The following is a 15,389-nucleotide window of genomic DNA, read 5'->3' on the forward strand; positions in this document are numbered from 1 at the left end:
ATTATTATTATTTAGTACTGATTTAGGGACACTGAGAAAAGGAGAGTAAATCTCTATGTGAAAAATGAATGGGTGATTCTTCAGTGGAACCAGAAAACCACGCCCACTCCTATGCCCTAATAGCTCGCTCACACAGATCAGGGAACACTGGTTGGAATCCCCACTAGGACATGAAAGTTTAACCGATCTATGAGAAACACCAATGGAAACCAATCACTCTGAGAACTTAATCTGTAATGATGGTGTTGGTTCCCATTTCAAAATGTGTGTATATTAGTTCTCATAAGCTGGTGAGGCATGCAGACATGGTGTATGATGTCACACCTGAAGGGACCAGGGAGGAAGGATTACTGACAACCCAAACAGACCCCCGCTAACTAACCCCGGTCCCAGGCCAGCGACTGGGTCTGTCTAGCCTGATGATATCCCTGCTAGATGAGGGCTAATAGACATTCCTCTGACTGAGACCCATTCCATTCCATTCATATCCTGTTTAAGGCATCACTGTCTTAGTAAGGTTTGGATGAGTGAAATTAACTAGATTTGCTTCACCTCGGTCTACTTGATTTCTAATTGTTATGTATGAGGGATGGCATAACAATTAACAAACATGCCATAGCAATGATTACTATCTGAACATATTTTTAACAAAGTACAACAGTGTCTGTTTAACAAAGTACACCAGTGTCTCACCAAACAGTGTCTCACCAAACAGTAACAACAGTGTCTCACCAAAACAGGAAGAATAGCCAAGCATAGCTGCCACCAAGTGTTGTAAACTCTAATTGGACCCTCGTCTGGTTCTGACAGACAGGTATAGTGTGATAGGCTGGGTGGTGTGTGGTTCTGACAGACAGGTAGTGTGTGGTTCTGGGTGGTGTGTGGTTCTGACAGACAGGTAGTGTGTGCAGGCTGGGTGGTGTGTGGTTCTGACAGAATCATACGAGTTTTCCACTGGACACACACTGGTCTGATGAACCCATTCTGACCTGAGATCAGATTCTAAAAATGTCAGTCGCTCTTCGATTTTTCAAAAATAGCAGACCTACAAGCTCGTAGCGCGCCACTCGGTGGCGCGCTACGAGCTTGTAGATCTGCTATTTTTCAATAGCTAAAGCATAACATGATGCTAACACCAAAATGGGTTCCCGTTCAGAATGGGTTAAACATGTAGCCAACATGTAATCAACATGTAATGAAGAACTGTGTTACATTGCAACTTTGCAATATTACATTATAGTAGGTTAAAAAAACATATTTGTGTTGTTTCCAACCCTACACTGTAAATTCCTCAGTGTTATTGTGCCGATGTGTGTGCTATTGCATCGTCCGTGTAATTGTAAGTAACCTTCTGCACAAGCTTGTAGATAGGCTATTTTTGCTATTTTTGAAAGAAAATAGAAAGTTTTAGCCTATATGATGACATGCCCAACCCCTGAACAGTGCTGGGTAAAATGCAGAGAAATAATTTCCCTCAGGTGATCAGTAAATGCCCATGTTGTCAAGGGACACGAGTCATGCCAACGTCATGGCACATGCAGTTCATCTCTATTACATACATTCCTAAATGACACCGTGGTTCCATTATTACAGCTGTCAACCAAAGTCAAATCGTTAACAAACATATCTTGAAGTTCCACTTTTTTAAGTTCCTGCTTTTTGCTCTGGCGTAGTTCTCTTTCTCATGGAATGTGGGTCAAGTCAGTTACCGTTTCGTTGTTGTCCACATTAGTGGAACCACTTTTGACCACAAAAGCAGCCTTAGGGAAGTACGGTAAATATCACAAATTCTAATACATCACCCTGTTGCAATGAGCAGATTGACCAGGAGCGTTGGGTTTGACAGATAAGTAACTTTAACCCCTTCTGAACGGGAACCCATTTTGGTGTTGGCATCATGTTATGCTTTAGCTATTGAAAAATAGCAGATCTACAAGCTCGTAGCGCGCCACTCGGTGGCGCGCTACGAGCTTGTAGGTCTGCTATTTTTGAAAAAAATCGAAGAACGACTGACATTTTTAGAATCTGATCTCAGGTCAGAATGGGTTAATCAGACCAGTGTGTGTCCAGTGAAAACCTCGTATGAATCTGATCTCAGGTCAGAATGGGTTAATGCACTGGTTTTCAAGGGGGGGTCCAGGGGGGGCCCCCAGCAGTGCTTGAGTGGATTCCAGGGGGTCCCCACCAAAATGAGGAACAGTTTCAAGTTTATTTTTAGGATATTCGTGCATCTAAAAGCTGCATTGTGAGCCGTTACTGTATCTGCTATTGTTTTTTTTTTTTCGAATGTTGCTCAAACTCTCAGATGGGGATCTGTGGCCAAATTCATATCAGACTCGGGCTCCTTGACATGAACATTTTTGAGAACAACTGCTTTAACCCATTCTGACCTGAGATCAGATTCTAAAAATGTCTATTACATCCTGACAGTTTCATTATTAACCCATTCTGACCTGAGATCAGATTCTAAAAAATGTCAGTCGTTCTTCGATTTTTTTTTCAAAAATAGCAGACCTACAAGCTCGTAGCGCGCCACTCGGTGGCGCGCTATGAGCTTGTAGATCTGCTATTTTTCAATAGCTAAAGCACGACATGATGCCGACACCAAAATGGTTTCCCGTTCAGAATGGGTTAATGGCTGGTGGCTTCGATTGAGACAATTGTGCTTGAACGTGACGACCCATGTTAATCGAGGTAATTGATAAACTTGCATGTGATCTTATAAATTCATCCATGAATGGTGGTCCCCAGCTGATGACCCTGCAGCAAAAAAACGTACCTTTCTGGTATGCGGTCAGGCTTATAGCGTGTGGCTCAGGGAAGAAGAGGACGCCATGCATAGTCCGCCAGTACTATGTTGGCGGTGCGACAAAGAAAGCAGAAAGGACCATCCTTCTGTATGAAATAATAATGCAAAATATGCTGGCTTTACTGTGATACGTACTGTATATAAGATCACGTAAAACATCCGGTCATGAAATGGAATACCGGAAGACTCGACCCGGTGCTTGCCCGTTTTTCCTCCCGGAATTTTCCCCAGTGAGAGGGATAACTTTGTAATATGCTGTTGGCTGTTTGTATTCTTTTTGGAAAAATATAAAAAGATACTCCTGTGGAAAGGCTATATTATATTACTTATATTGACCCTATAAACAATTTAGTATTATTTAGTATATGTAAGGTTTTGCCCCCTCAAATGGTACCTCGTCAGATAATCCCCACATATCCTACAACAACTTCTGTGAACAGACTTCACTGTAGTAGCTTTTCATAAATTATATTTGTACTTGTTCTAGACATTCTAATGATTACAAAAAAACATATATTACAATTATTTTACCTACTTTTATTAGGGTAAAGGTCAAAAGTCTTAGGTTAAAAAATGTTCAAAATTGCACAGAGTCCAGACATTTTTAATTTGTGTGAATTTCAGCCTCTGTGGGGGGTATTTATATGCAAATATCTTGACCAATAGCATTGAAATGGCATTGCAATGAACATCACTGATGACGTTTAGGTGAAAAAAGAACAGAAAAAAAATAAAAAAAAATTAGTAATTAAATAAAATAAAATTGTTGCTAAATAGCAATGCTGGGTCTTAGAGGGATAAGTAAGTGCAAATCCTAATTGCATAATTGCTTAGTGCGCTGACAGGCTGTTCTGGAAATCAGAAGATCAACAGTACGCCTCCCGTCCCAATTAGTAATGTGTATCAATGTGTCTTAACCCTTATCAGCTTACCCCTGGCCTGAGCGCTCATTATTACCATCTGAGCAGCCATCAGCCCCGCAGGGAGGTCTACAAAAAACATTTTAATTTCGATAGTATCATTCCAAGCCCATCTTTCCATTCACACAATGAGCACTGATGTCTATTTCTGCCATTCAGATAGTGATTTATTATCCGTCGTCTTCCTTACAACGTGCCAGGGTCACTCAGCCTAACAAGACAACAAGACAACAGAAGTGCTTCTTTGTTGTTGGAAGGGGTAATACTGCAGTTAGCCTTTTGATGCCACAGAAAGCCCCCCTGCTGGGAAGACAACGTTAACAGACAGACAGACGCACTCAGCACTGCTGTGAAGACAGCGTTAACAGAGACCCAGGCAGACGTGCTCAGCAAGCAGCCTCTCTAGTCCAGCATATGGACCAGTTGGTCACATCAAAGCTCTGGGGCTGCTTTTGTTCCTTGTCTTTATCAGGCCTACAAACTGTGTGGAGAACACACACCTGATAACAATATTAGTCTGTCTGACCCATGGGAATGCCGCAGATATGCTACATGGGAAGGTATGCGTTTCGGGGATATTTAGTGTTAACTCGTGGAATTCAAACAGTATGCCCCCCATATGCTTATGCAAGACCACTGCTAGAATATCCACACAAGAACTTTGTTTTGTCATCACTTGCAATTTCACTTGTTTGGCCTATTCTGTAAATTATTGCATGAGTTCACTCTCCTGATTATCTGCGTGACAGTGAGCTTGTTGATAGATGGGCTATTTTGGCAGACATTATATACTTCAATGAAGTATATATTGTTTAGGTGCGCGCGCGCGCGCGCGCGTGCGTGCGTGCGTGCGTGCGTGCGTGCGTGCGTGCGTGCGTGCGTGCGTGCGTGCGTGCGTGCGTGCGTGCGTGCGTGTGTGTGTGTGTGTGCGTGCGTGCGTGCGTGTGCGTGCGTGCGTTGTTTTGAGATGCATCTTGTAGTTGTTGTCAGTGGTTGATAAGGTGCATTCTTTCCTCTGCTTCTCCTCAGCTGACAAGCTCTGGTCTGCCCTTCTGGTCTGGAACCAAGAGATGTCCTCACCCGCTGACCTTTGACCCTTACAATGTGAGTTTTACACAACCTTTTGTTCTATCAGATCCCGTGTGGAGCCTACCTGGTGAGGCCCTTGAAACAGTCAACGGGAACAGCTGACATGGAGGTCTGCTTCGCATTCTGTCCTCGTCTCAACCACTTAGTCAGTGGTGGACAGTAACTAAGTCTCTTTACTTGAGTACTGCAGTGCTTAAGTCCATTTTTTGAGTATCTGTACTTTTCTTGAGTATTTGTGTTTTTTCTTATGAGTTATGACTTTCACTCAAAATGTATTGTACTTTTGACTGCATTTCTAGAGAGGGGCCCCCACGGGACCCAAACGTACAAAAATACAGAAATGCAAGTATATTTAAAAGTACTCCAGTAACTGTAACAGCAAGTGCAAATTTTGCTGAGCAACTATAACTTTTAGTTGAGGATTATTTGTCCAGGAGTATGTATAATTTGTACTGGGGTTGAGTACTTTGTTAGTTTATATGCATTACGCTGGCTGCTGTATATTGGACTGTGGTCAAGCTGTGACTTACTTAGCCAACAAGCAAAGGAAGTGAGAAAATAAACCAGCTTTCCCCACCATCGCACTACTACTAAGTACCCAACTATAGGTTTGGACAAATTCACGCATAGATTCAAAGCAGAGCTTTTTACGACGTGGCTTTGCAGTGTCTCTGTGTCTGTATGTCTGTCTGTCTGTCTGTCTGTCTGTCTGTCTGTCTGTCTGTCTGTCTGTCTGTCTGTCTGTCTGTCTGTCTGACTGACTGCAGAGCTAATCTTGCTAAAGTATAGGCTGATTTGAACCCGGGACAGCTTCAGGAAAGACTATATCCTTATTTATGTGGCATGTTGTTCACACAAAACACTAACTATAACTATGACTATAACTGTAGTTATTCAACATTGTCTTTGTTATGGTTGTGGTGTGGATTGTGAGTCCACATGAATTTAACCATTCTTTATGTTATGGTTGTGGTGTGGATTGTGAGTCCACATGAATTTAACCATTATTTTAAATAGTGTTAGAGTGCTGGGCGTGAATGGCACTTTACTCAGTGATCCTCTGGGGCACTCTTACAGCAGAGAGATACTGACATGATAATAAACATAAGTAATGGGCCATTCACACCCAGCACTCTAACTCTAACTGTGACTGTAGCTGAACCAGCTCAGTGGCTTTCTGGTTAGAGGGTCCACCCTAAAGTGTGGTAGTTCAGGGTTTGATTCCCTGGCAGGATTCATACCAAATACCAATCACTGTCTTAAAACATGCTGCCCGACTATAACAAAGAAACATGGATTCATACCAAATACCAATCACTGTCTTAAAACATGCTGCCCGACTATAACAAAGGATTCATACCAAATACCAATCACTGTCTTAAAACATGCTGCCAGACTATAACAAAGGATTCATACCAAATACCAATCACTGTCTTAAAACATGCTGCCCGACTATAACAGAAACATGGTAAATGATCAGTTATAGTGCTTTGTGTGAACGGCTCTTTAGACATTGTAAATAATGAAACCGTTTGAATGAAAGCACACTCAAAACCCACCTTTTCAAACTGGCTTTCCCTACATAACCCCCCCCCCACACACACACAGACACACACACACACACACACACACACACACACACCCTTCTTGTTTGTCCTTCTTTTGATTCTGATTTCTAGTTTTTAACCTTTTAAACCTTTTTAAATAGTTTTAATTAGTTTTCTAATAAATATGTCTGAACTTCTTTCTGTAAAGCGACTTTGGGTACCCAGAAAAGCGCTATATAAATCGTATATATTATTATTATTATTATTATTATTAATGAATGTGAAGACACACACTTCACATTCAACAACTGACCGCATCCTTCCCCTGGCACCGTATAGAGAGGGTATATAAATGCATAAAGTGATCAGAAGATCTAGTGGCAAAGTGAGATTAACGTCGTTAAACATTGTTTAATAATGCAATCAGATAGGACTCCTGTTTGCATGTCTGGGCTGTCATGGGCAGAAAGTAGTTTTTTGCCACTCAGGCGTTTCCGCATAACTTCCAGGTATGATGATGATGATGTCACACCCTCTGTTAGAGCCATTTTCTATGTATGATGATTTATATTTATTCTGATTATTATTGCCTGCTTTATGATATGTATTTATTTTGTGGTCATTTAAATTATTATAATTACGCTATGAATGTGATGGACTGAATGGAGGCTTCCCCTCCCCTTTTGAGAAAGGATATCTAGGTGCTAGATAGGTGACTCCCTGCTGGGAGATAGAATGGACTCCCTGCTGGGAGAGAATGTGGCATAGACGGGGAAGCTCACAGTTTGTTGACCGCGCTCACAGGCGCTTTTTGTTTTATTTGAATACAAGTTTATGTTATGTGACGGAGAAATAAATATGATTTGTTCTGACAAAACAATCCGATCTCCGCGAGTATTTGAATCAAGAGGAGAGGCGACGCGAGTTATACAGCAACAATAGACTGCAACACCACCCCGACAAAACAGTGGCCTTATTTGTTTGTTAAGAAAGGCCACGATACCCTCTGTAAGCCATACGCATAATGTACCAAACTCAACATCCCCTGTCACAGTGCAGAGTGCAGACCATAGGTCGACTCACCATCCCCTGTCACAGTGCAGAGTGCAGACCATAGGTCAACTCAACATCCCCTGTCACAGTGCAGAGTGCAGACCATGGGTCAACTCAACATCCCCTGTCACAGTGCAGAGTGCAGACCATAGGTCAACTCAACATCCCCTGTCACAGTGCAGAGTGCAGACCATTGGTCAACTCAACATCCCCTGTCACAGTGCAGAGTGCAGACCATTGGTCAACTCAACATCCCCTGTCACAGTGCAGAGTGCAGACCATAGGCTCCCTCCATGTGAGCCTCTGTGACGTGTTGGTTCCATATGTGTTGGTTGTGGTCTCCAGTCTCCACATGTAGCATCACCAGGTTAGGTTCCCCAGAAAGGTATATGGCTGTGAAGTTCGTGTGAACATGGAAGAAGTTGTATATTAGGACCTACCTATGGAAGTGTACAAATTACAGGTCCATTTGGTTCCATTTGTACACTCCCAGAGTTACAGATCAATTAGTGTCCATTTGGCCCCCCCGGTGGTCCCTGGACCAGACATTAAGAACCATCTATCAATGGCATACTCCCTACTATGTTAGAAAGAAGTTCTACTATATTGGAAAGAAATTGGGCCCCTTCCTTAAATAAAGAAATTGGGCCCCTTCCTTAAATCCAGGTCTTACGAATGATTCTAAAGGTGCTGTAGTTCCATTATGTGTGGTTCTCAAACCTTTTAAATTCCAAGGTGTACAAATTGTACACTCAGAGTCACACCCTGACTCTGTTTGACCAGAATGGAACAGAGCCTAATTTAGTATAATTGGTAAGTCCGAAAACGGAAACAAGACCACAAGGACTTTTTTTTTGTTGCTATCCCTTTTGGACTAAATGTTTGACTGTACTCGGTTGCTGTTTTTTTTTTACATTTCTGTCTAATAAACTATTAAATCAATCAATCAAAATGAAGTAAGGAAGAGGCCCAATTTCTTTCCAATGTGGCCGCTGTGCATAGAGCCTATTGGGGTCATGGAGAGGGTCACGAACATTTGCATAATATCATGGACTTCTACCAGAGCTCATCATCTGCCTGTTTACACTTCTCTTTACTTCCTGTTTACACTTCTCTTTACTTCCTCTGCATTTCCATCTCTCCTCTCTTGTATTTTCCTCCCTTTGCCCCCCTGTCTGAGTGGTAACAAGAAGACTCACCCCGGTGCGTGCCCGTTTTTCCTCCCGGAATCTTCCCCAGTGAGGGGGATAACTTTGTAATATGCTGTTGGCTGTTTGTATTCTTTTTGGAAAAATCTAAAACGATACTCCTGTGGAAAGGCTATATTATATTACTTATATTGACCCTATAAACAATTTAGTATTATTTAGTATATGTAAGGTTTTGCCCCCTCAAATGGTACCTCGTCAGATAATCCCCACATATCCTACAACAACTTCTGTGAACAGACTTCACTGTAGTAGCTTTTCATAAATTATATTTGTACTTAGGCTGTTCTGCTGTCATGAAAGTTTATAGTTAGAGAAATTCAAAATCCAGCCGTCTGCTGTCCAGCCTCTGCCACCCCTCACTGGGGAAAATTCTGGGAGGAAAACAGAAACGGGGTGAGTCTTCTTGTATTCATCTGAGTCACCTCCACTGTCCTACAGTATCCTCATGCCTGTCTGAGTCACCTCCACTGTCCTACAGTATCCTCATGCCTGTCTGAGTCACCTCCACTGTCCTACAGTATCCTCATGCCTGTCTGAGTCACCTCCACTGTCCTACAGTGTCCTCATGCCTGTCTGAGTCACCTCCACTGTCCTACAGTATCCTCATGCCTGTCTGAGTCACCTCCACTGTCCTACAGTATCCTCATGCCTGTCTGAGTCACCTCCACTGTCCTACAGTATCCTCATGCCTGTCTGAGTCCCCTACACTGTCCTACAGTATCCTCATGCCTGCCACAGACAATGCTGAAGGAACAAAGAGCAGGAACCATGCATGTAGTTACAGACAGTATCTATAGGCTAAAGTGCAGCACAGCAGCTTCAAACACCATTCACAGCCTTTTGACAGCCCTTTTAACCTGACATAAACCTACAGTCACCCTGTGAATCTGACAAGCGACACGTTACTGTGAATCTGACATGATGCTCTGACGCCTGCTCTGACACTTTCAAAGGACAAGAGAGTCACTTTTGGCTTTCTATACATTGAACCGACTAAATTGTAGATGATTATTTATTTTTAAAAGCATAAAATAGGGCTTAAGAGTAGTTAACATGCAAATTACAAAATGTTAACTTGAGGTAATGCAGTTATTCCACATGCACACAATTAACACGTCTTATGTTAAAACTTTCAACATCTGTTTGTGTTAATATTATTTAGGAGGTATTTTTAGTTTCTGTTTGTTATTGTGGAGTGAATACAGCAATTATTTATTTCTAATTAGACATTGGCTGAAGTTGTGTTGCCATTTGTTTGCAGACTACCCATATGGATTATGTGACGGCAGCAGCAAACCTATATGGTGAAATCTACGGGATGGTGGGGGGGACCAGAGACCATGTGGCCATCAGAGCAGTCCTGGAGAACGTCTGCGTTCCTCCTTTCACTCCAACGTCCTCTGTGAAGATCCATGTAACGGACCAGGAGATGGAGGACGAGAAGAAGAAAGGAAGTGAAGATGCTGGTGAGTAATAGAACATTTTTTTTAATTATATCAACATAATAGATTTTCTTTAAATAATTGACTGAATTGAGGGAGTTCTTTCCTTTCTTACAGACGATGGTCGCCAGTCCTCTCGACAACTAATTGACTAAATCGAATAGTTTATTAACCACTTAAGCCTCGTTTTGTACTTTTTAGTGCAATGATGTCACCCAATTTTTTTTTACCAATATTGCCATATTGTAGCTCTCGTTATTTCGATTAGTGGAATAGTTTTTTGATTAACTTGATTCATTTGATTAACTGTTGCACCCCTAAATGGAATGGTAACCATGTCATTGCTTTTGACATTCTTGCTGTCTGCCTGTGTGTGTCTTCCTCTGACTGTCTCTCTGACCCCCAGGAAAGGCCCGTCTAGATCAGCTGAAAGAACAGTTGTCCTCTTTCCCTGTGGACAGCTTAGCCATGCAGACACACCCCATCGACTTTGAGAAGGTAAAGCTCTTCTGCACACTGCACTACTGGCCACACATACACACTGGTGACAGCTAGGCCTTTGCATGGATCTGTGGGTGTCCCCAAAATGTTTCTTTCATCTTTTGGTCCCCGGTGACCCAAATCTATGCGGATCCCGTCCGAACGGACTTAATGAAACAACGTGTGTTCCTGAAAGCCACATGGGGAGAGAATGTTAAAAAGTGCACTGGTGAACAATGACCATGAGTGGACTTAAGGTAGACACTGAGGAGCCCTGTGTGTTGTTGTTATGGCCTTGCTCTGTGAAGCCAGACAACTCTTCTACCATCTTTGGATGCTACAGACTCAGTCCACCTCGCAAACATTGAGAAGCTGTCATCTGTTTGTCATTCCTGTTCACTAAATGTTTTTTAGATTTCCAGACTATTCCTCTAATTTTACTTATAGTAGTATTTATTAACGCAACTGCAAAGGGGTAAAAGAAGTGGAGGAAGGCAGGACATCTTCACATTTTAGTGTGAACCATCATTATCTGTGTGTGCGTGTGTGTGTGTGTGTGTGTGTGTGTGTGTGTGTGTGTGTGTGTGTGTGTGTGTGTGTGTGTGTGTGTGTGTGTGTGTGTGTGTGTGTGTTTGTGTAGCAAAAGTATATAATAGTAATTCTTACTGATATATTTTAGATTAAAACAAAATTCACATTGACGTTCCTAGAAGACCTATAACTAGTATAAAGAATTTGCGTTGGCCGGGAATCGAACCCGGGTCAACTGCTTGGAAGGCAGCTATGCTCACCACTATACCAGCGGGGGGGGGGGAGAGGGGGTGTAGCAAACCCAGCTGGCCGTGGAAACTACAAAGAAAAAAGCATAGAATACACACATCAAATAACACATAAATCAATAATCCATAGACAAACAATTATCAAAATGACAGCATAGAACATAATACGATACACTTTTCCACAAACATTAGAAAAAAATGCATAACCACATAAGTCCAATAATAAGACCACTAACAGTGCAAGCTAAAACAATCAGAAATGTACCTTGTCCCCCTTCCAGCTGGGTGCTAAAACCTTCTGTAGCATGTACAGTAGAGGTCCCTCTGAAGCTCTGACTGAAATACATTATAACTATTAAACTCTCGTTCCTTCCATTTGCATGGTAGATCGGTGATTGTTGACACAATCAAGCAACTCACTCTTTGCATGACTGTTTGATGCCTTGTCCATCGATGCATGGCTGAATGTCTGGGTGACTGTTTGATGCCTTGTCCATGGATGCATGGCTGAATGTCTGGGTGACTGTTTGATGCCTTGTCCATGGATGCATGGCTGAATGTCTGGGTGACTGTTTGATGCCTTGTCCATCGATGCATGGCTGAATGTCTGGGTGACTGTTTGATGCCTTGTCCATCGATGCATGGCTGAATGTCTGGGTGACTGTTTGATGCCTTGTCCATCGATGCATGGCTGAATGTCTGGGTGGGGCGGGACTTGTTGAGTTGAATATGTTCATGCACTGATGACTGAAGGACACATGGGCTTACATTTAAACACATGTTTAGAGTGAGAGTCAAAGCACTGCACACGGATGAGGTGAAACCAGAGCTGTACTTTCTAACTACCTGTCCACTTTACCAATACATCAGAGACAGACACATACAAATAATGTCAATAAAGCACTTTGGAACAGAATAGAACAAAAGCAGATGAGAAGACAGAAAGTGACAGAATCCTACTTGCTATTTTCGACACACTGTAGTGTAGGCGGAGACATTTAGAATTCATGATGTGTTCCAACTTCCAACAGGCTGTCTCCAGAGCATGTCCTTGACTTCGTGGAAGCCTTGGGCCCACATTGACACATAATCTTGAAAATAAAGATGATTATTATCCACTTATAACCCTATATACTTAGTTGACCGGTGTCCCCCAGGGCTCTATACTAGGTCTGCTAGTATTTCCCTCTATACCAAATCCCCCCCTTCCCCCCTTGATTGTCCTTGTGTCTTTTGGTACACTGTCCTCGGCTACGTCAACCCAGGGGCCTTTGAAGTGGCACGCTCGGAGCCCTGAAGGCATCATGTCCCTCCATATAACACCTCCATTGTCTGCACAGGCCCTCCCCCCTTTCAACTGTTTTGCACCCTCTCTCTTTGGACATTAAATCAAGTTAAGCACTTTCAACCTGGTGTCCCGATAATGGACATGACATCATACTAGGCAAAGGTTTCAAAAAACAAGAACAAAAAAGAAAAAGAAAATCAATATTTTACCAAAATAGGAAAAGATATCTGATCTACGCTGATAGCTGTGTAACGATGCAAACTGTTAACAGTTAGGCCGCCATTGCCATTCATTGATTGATTGATTGAAATATGTATTAACAGTTTGCAGAATTTACAGTAAATTTCAAGCACAAACTCAATACAAAGACTGTTAACTGTGAGTGGACGACCCAATTAAGCATTACACTTGTTTACAACAGGGTCCACATTGTTCAATTCATCAATTCATTCAATTCATCCACATCAATTAAAGGCAATTAATAAATGATGCGCTTAACGCCAATGCGGTAGCTCTACGGCAATTGGGCTTTTATAGTGAATTATATCACAATGTATTTATCAATACATGCTGGCGTACTTTGGGTTATAATAAACTATTCAGCCAATCAATCAATACTAACTATTAGGTCAGCCTCATGCAGCCTGCCATGTTTTTTAGCCTACTGTAGTTTTTAACCTGAACAACTGGCAAAAAACGCCAGGGTTTTTCACCCCCCTTTTTGTCCATGACTCAAGAGTGAGGGCGCCGTGCAGGAATACAAGAAGACTCACCCCGTTTCTGTTTTCCTCCCAGAATTTTCCCCAGTGAGGGGTGGGAGAGGCTGGACAGCAGACGGCTGGATTTTGAATTTCTATAACTATAAACTTTCATGACTGCAGAACAGCCTAAGTACAAATATAATTTATGAAAAGCTACTACAGTGAAGTCTGTTCACAGACGTTGTTGTAGGATATGTGGGGATTATCTGACGAGGTACCATTTGAGGGGGCAAAACCTTACATATACTAAATAATACTAAATTGTTTATAGGGTCAATATGAGTAATATAATATAGCCTTTCCACAGGAGTATCTTTTTATATTCTTCCAAAAAGAATACAAACAGCCAATAGCATATTACAAAGTTATCCCCCTCACTGGGGAAAATTCCGGGAGGAAAAACGGGCACGCACCGGGGTGAGTCTTCTTGTTACCGTGCAGACCCCGGTGGGGGGTGGGCAAGTGATGAAGGTGGATGAGGTAAGTCACGTATATATATCAGATATCACCTTTGATAAGAAGGACACCCCTAAAGTGCCACCCCCTCGTTAGCGCTCATCACTGCCTACCTGTAGCTCCCGGTGTGTGCGTAGATGGACGGAGTGGAATGTGTGTAGGAGGATTCCACTCAGGCATCGGGTTGCCAGTGTTGGAGCTTACCTCACAGAGCCTACAGCTAGCCTTGTGTGACGGTCCCGCGCATTGGCCTTTGTGAAGTGCTGGTATACCTGCAAGCATGACCTCACTATAGCCCCTGTCCATCATGGCACAAATCACATTTTGGGGGTGAGCAGGTCGTGTATTTAGACTCATTAATGTGACACAGCTGACAAAGGCTTCAAAGCTCAAAGCGGGCAGGACGAGTATCACATCGTTGCGCTTTGTTTTGTGTGCAATGACACAGTGAGTGAGTGAGTGAGTGAGTGAGTGGATTAATTAAATAATTCATTAATTCAATACATGTTCTTGCCTCCTAATAATTGGGTTAAATATCGTAGTTAAAAATGGTCTGAACTCTGAAAAGTATGCATCATCATCAGACCTAAATTAATTTACCTTGTACCGTGTCTTAATCATGTATACTTTACATTACATTTCCAAATAAATATATATTTAACATTTTTGAAAAAAATAGCCAATTTTGCCCACTCTTCCTTAGTGCCCACTCTACCTGTTACCCTCCCTAGAGAATGAATCATACTGATTTTGGTGACCCATGTGGCCTTTCCTCTAGCATCACTTTCAGGCCAAAATTTAGCACTTAGCACACAAGATATTTTTTTCCAGGAAAGTTACTGAGCACATTCTTGCGTCCTGGAGCATGAACCCTAAACATTAAGTGACCCCATGACCTTCACTCTAGCAAGAAGGTGTACAAAACTTTGGAACATGACATAATAAGTATTATACCGTGTGTTTATTAAACTTTGGAACATGACATAATAAGTATTATACCGTGTGTTTATTATTGTTCTTTTGCTACAGGATGACGACGCAAACTTCCACATGGATTACACTGTTGCTGCCTCTAACCTGAGAGCAGAGAACTATGACATCCCTGCAGCTGATCGTCTCCAGGTTAGATATGTATAACATTACGTGTAACATTATTGTTACTGTATGTTTGTCATTATGCCAGTTAGCATTATGTATCTGAGACATCCCTAAAGCCATACAACACCAGGCTGGGGGCAAGGTTATAATAGTTAACTAAAACTAACTAAAAAACGAAAACTAGAATAAAAAAAAACCTTTTAGTTAACTGAAACTAATAAAAAATAAAAATAAATTAAAAAAACGATAACTAAACTGAAACTGTGTCCTCAAAACTAACTGAAATTATACACAAAATACCCTTAGTTTAATCAATATTTATATGCCTTTCGGATATTTACAATATATTTTTTTAATTCATTAGATTAATTTCCTCATTTCTCCAACAAGTTTTACGGCAGTTTTCAGCACCGTACGGCAGCATGTAGCCACCCTAACCCTAACCCACAAATAAAC

General features: G+C 41.9%; 1 protein-coding gene across 2 annotated transcripts in view; it reads left to right on the plus strand.

Annotated features, from left to right (window-relative positions):
* The window catches only part of uba7 (ubiquitin-like modifier activating enzyme 7), a 214,018-nt gene that overhangs the window by 97,718 nt on the left and 100,911 nt on the right, over positions 1-15,389 (plus strand). For both annotated transcript variants that reach the window (XM_083771745.1, XM_083771746.1), the window contains 4 exons: positions 4,759-4,833; positions 9,891-10,095; positions 10,478-10,569; positions 14,865-14,957. In XM_083771745.1, coding sequence (XP_083627871.1) covers positions 4,759-4,833; positions 9,891-10,095; positions 10,478-10,569; positions 14,865-14,957 — 465 coding nt within the window. The remainder of the gene's footprint in view (positions 1-4,758; positions 4,834-9,890; positions 10,096-10,477; positions 10,570-14,864; positions 14,958-15,389) is intronic.

Source organism: Protomyctophum parallelum, assembly GCF_964188405.1.
Source record: "Protomyctophum parallelum genome assembly, chromosome: 8".
Lineage (NCBI taxonomy): Eukaryota > Metazoa > Chordata > Actinopteri > Myctophiformes > Myctophidae > Protomyctophum > Protomyctophum parallelum.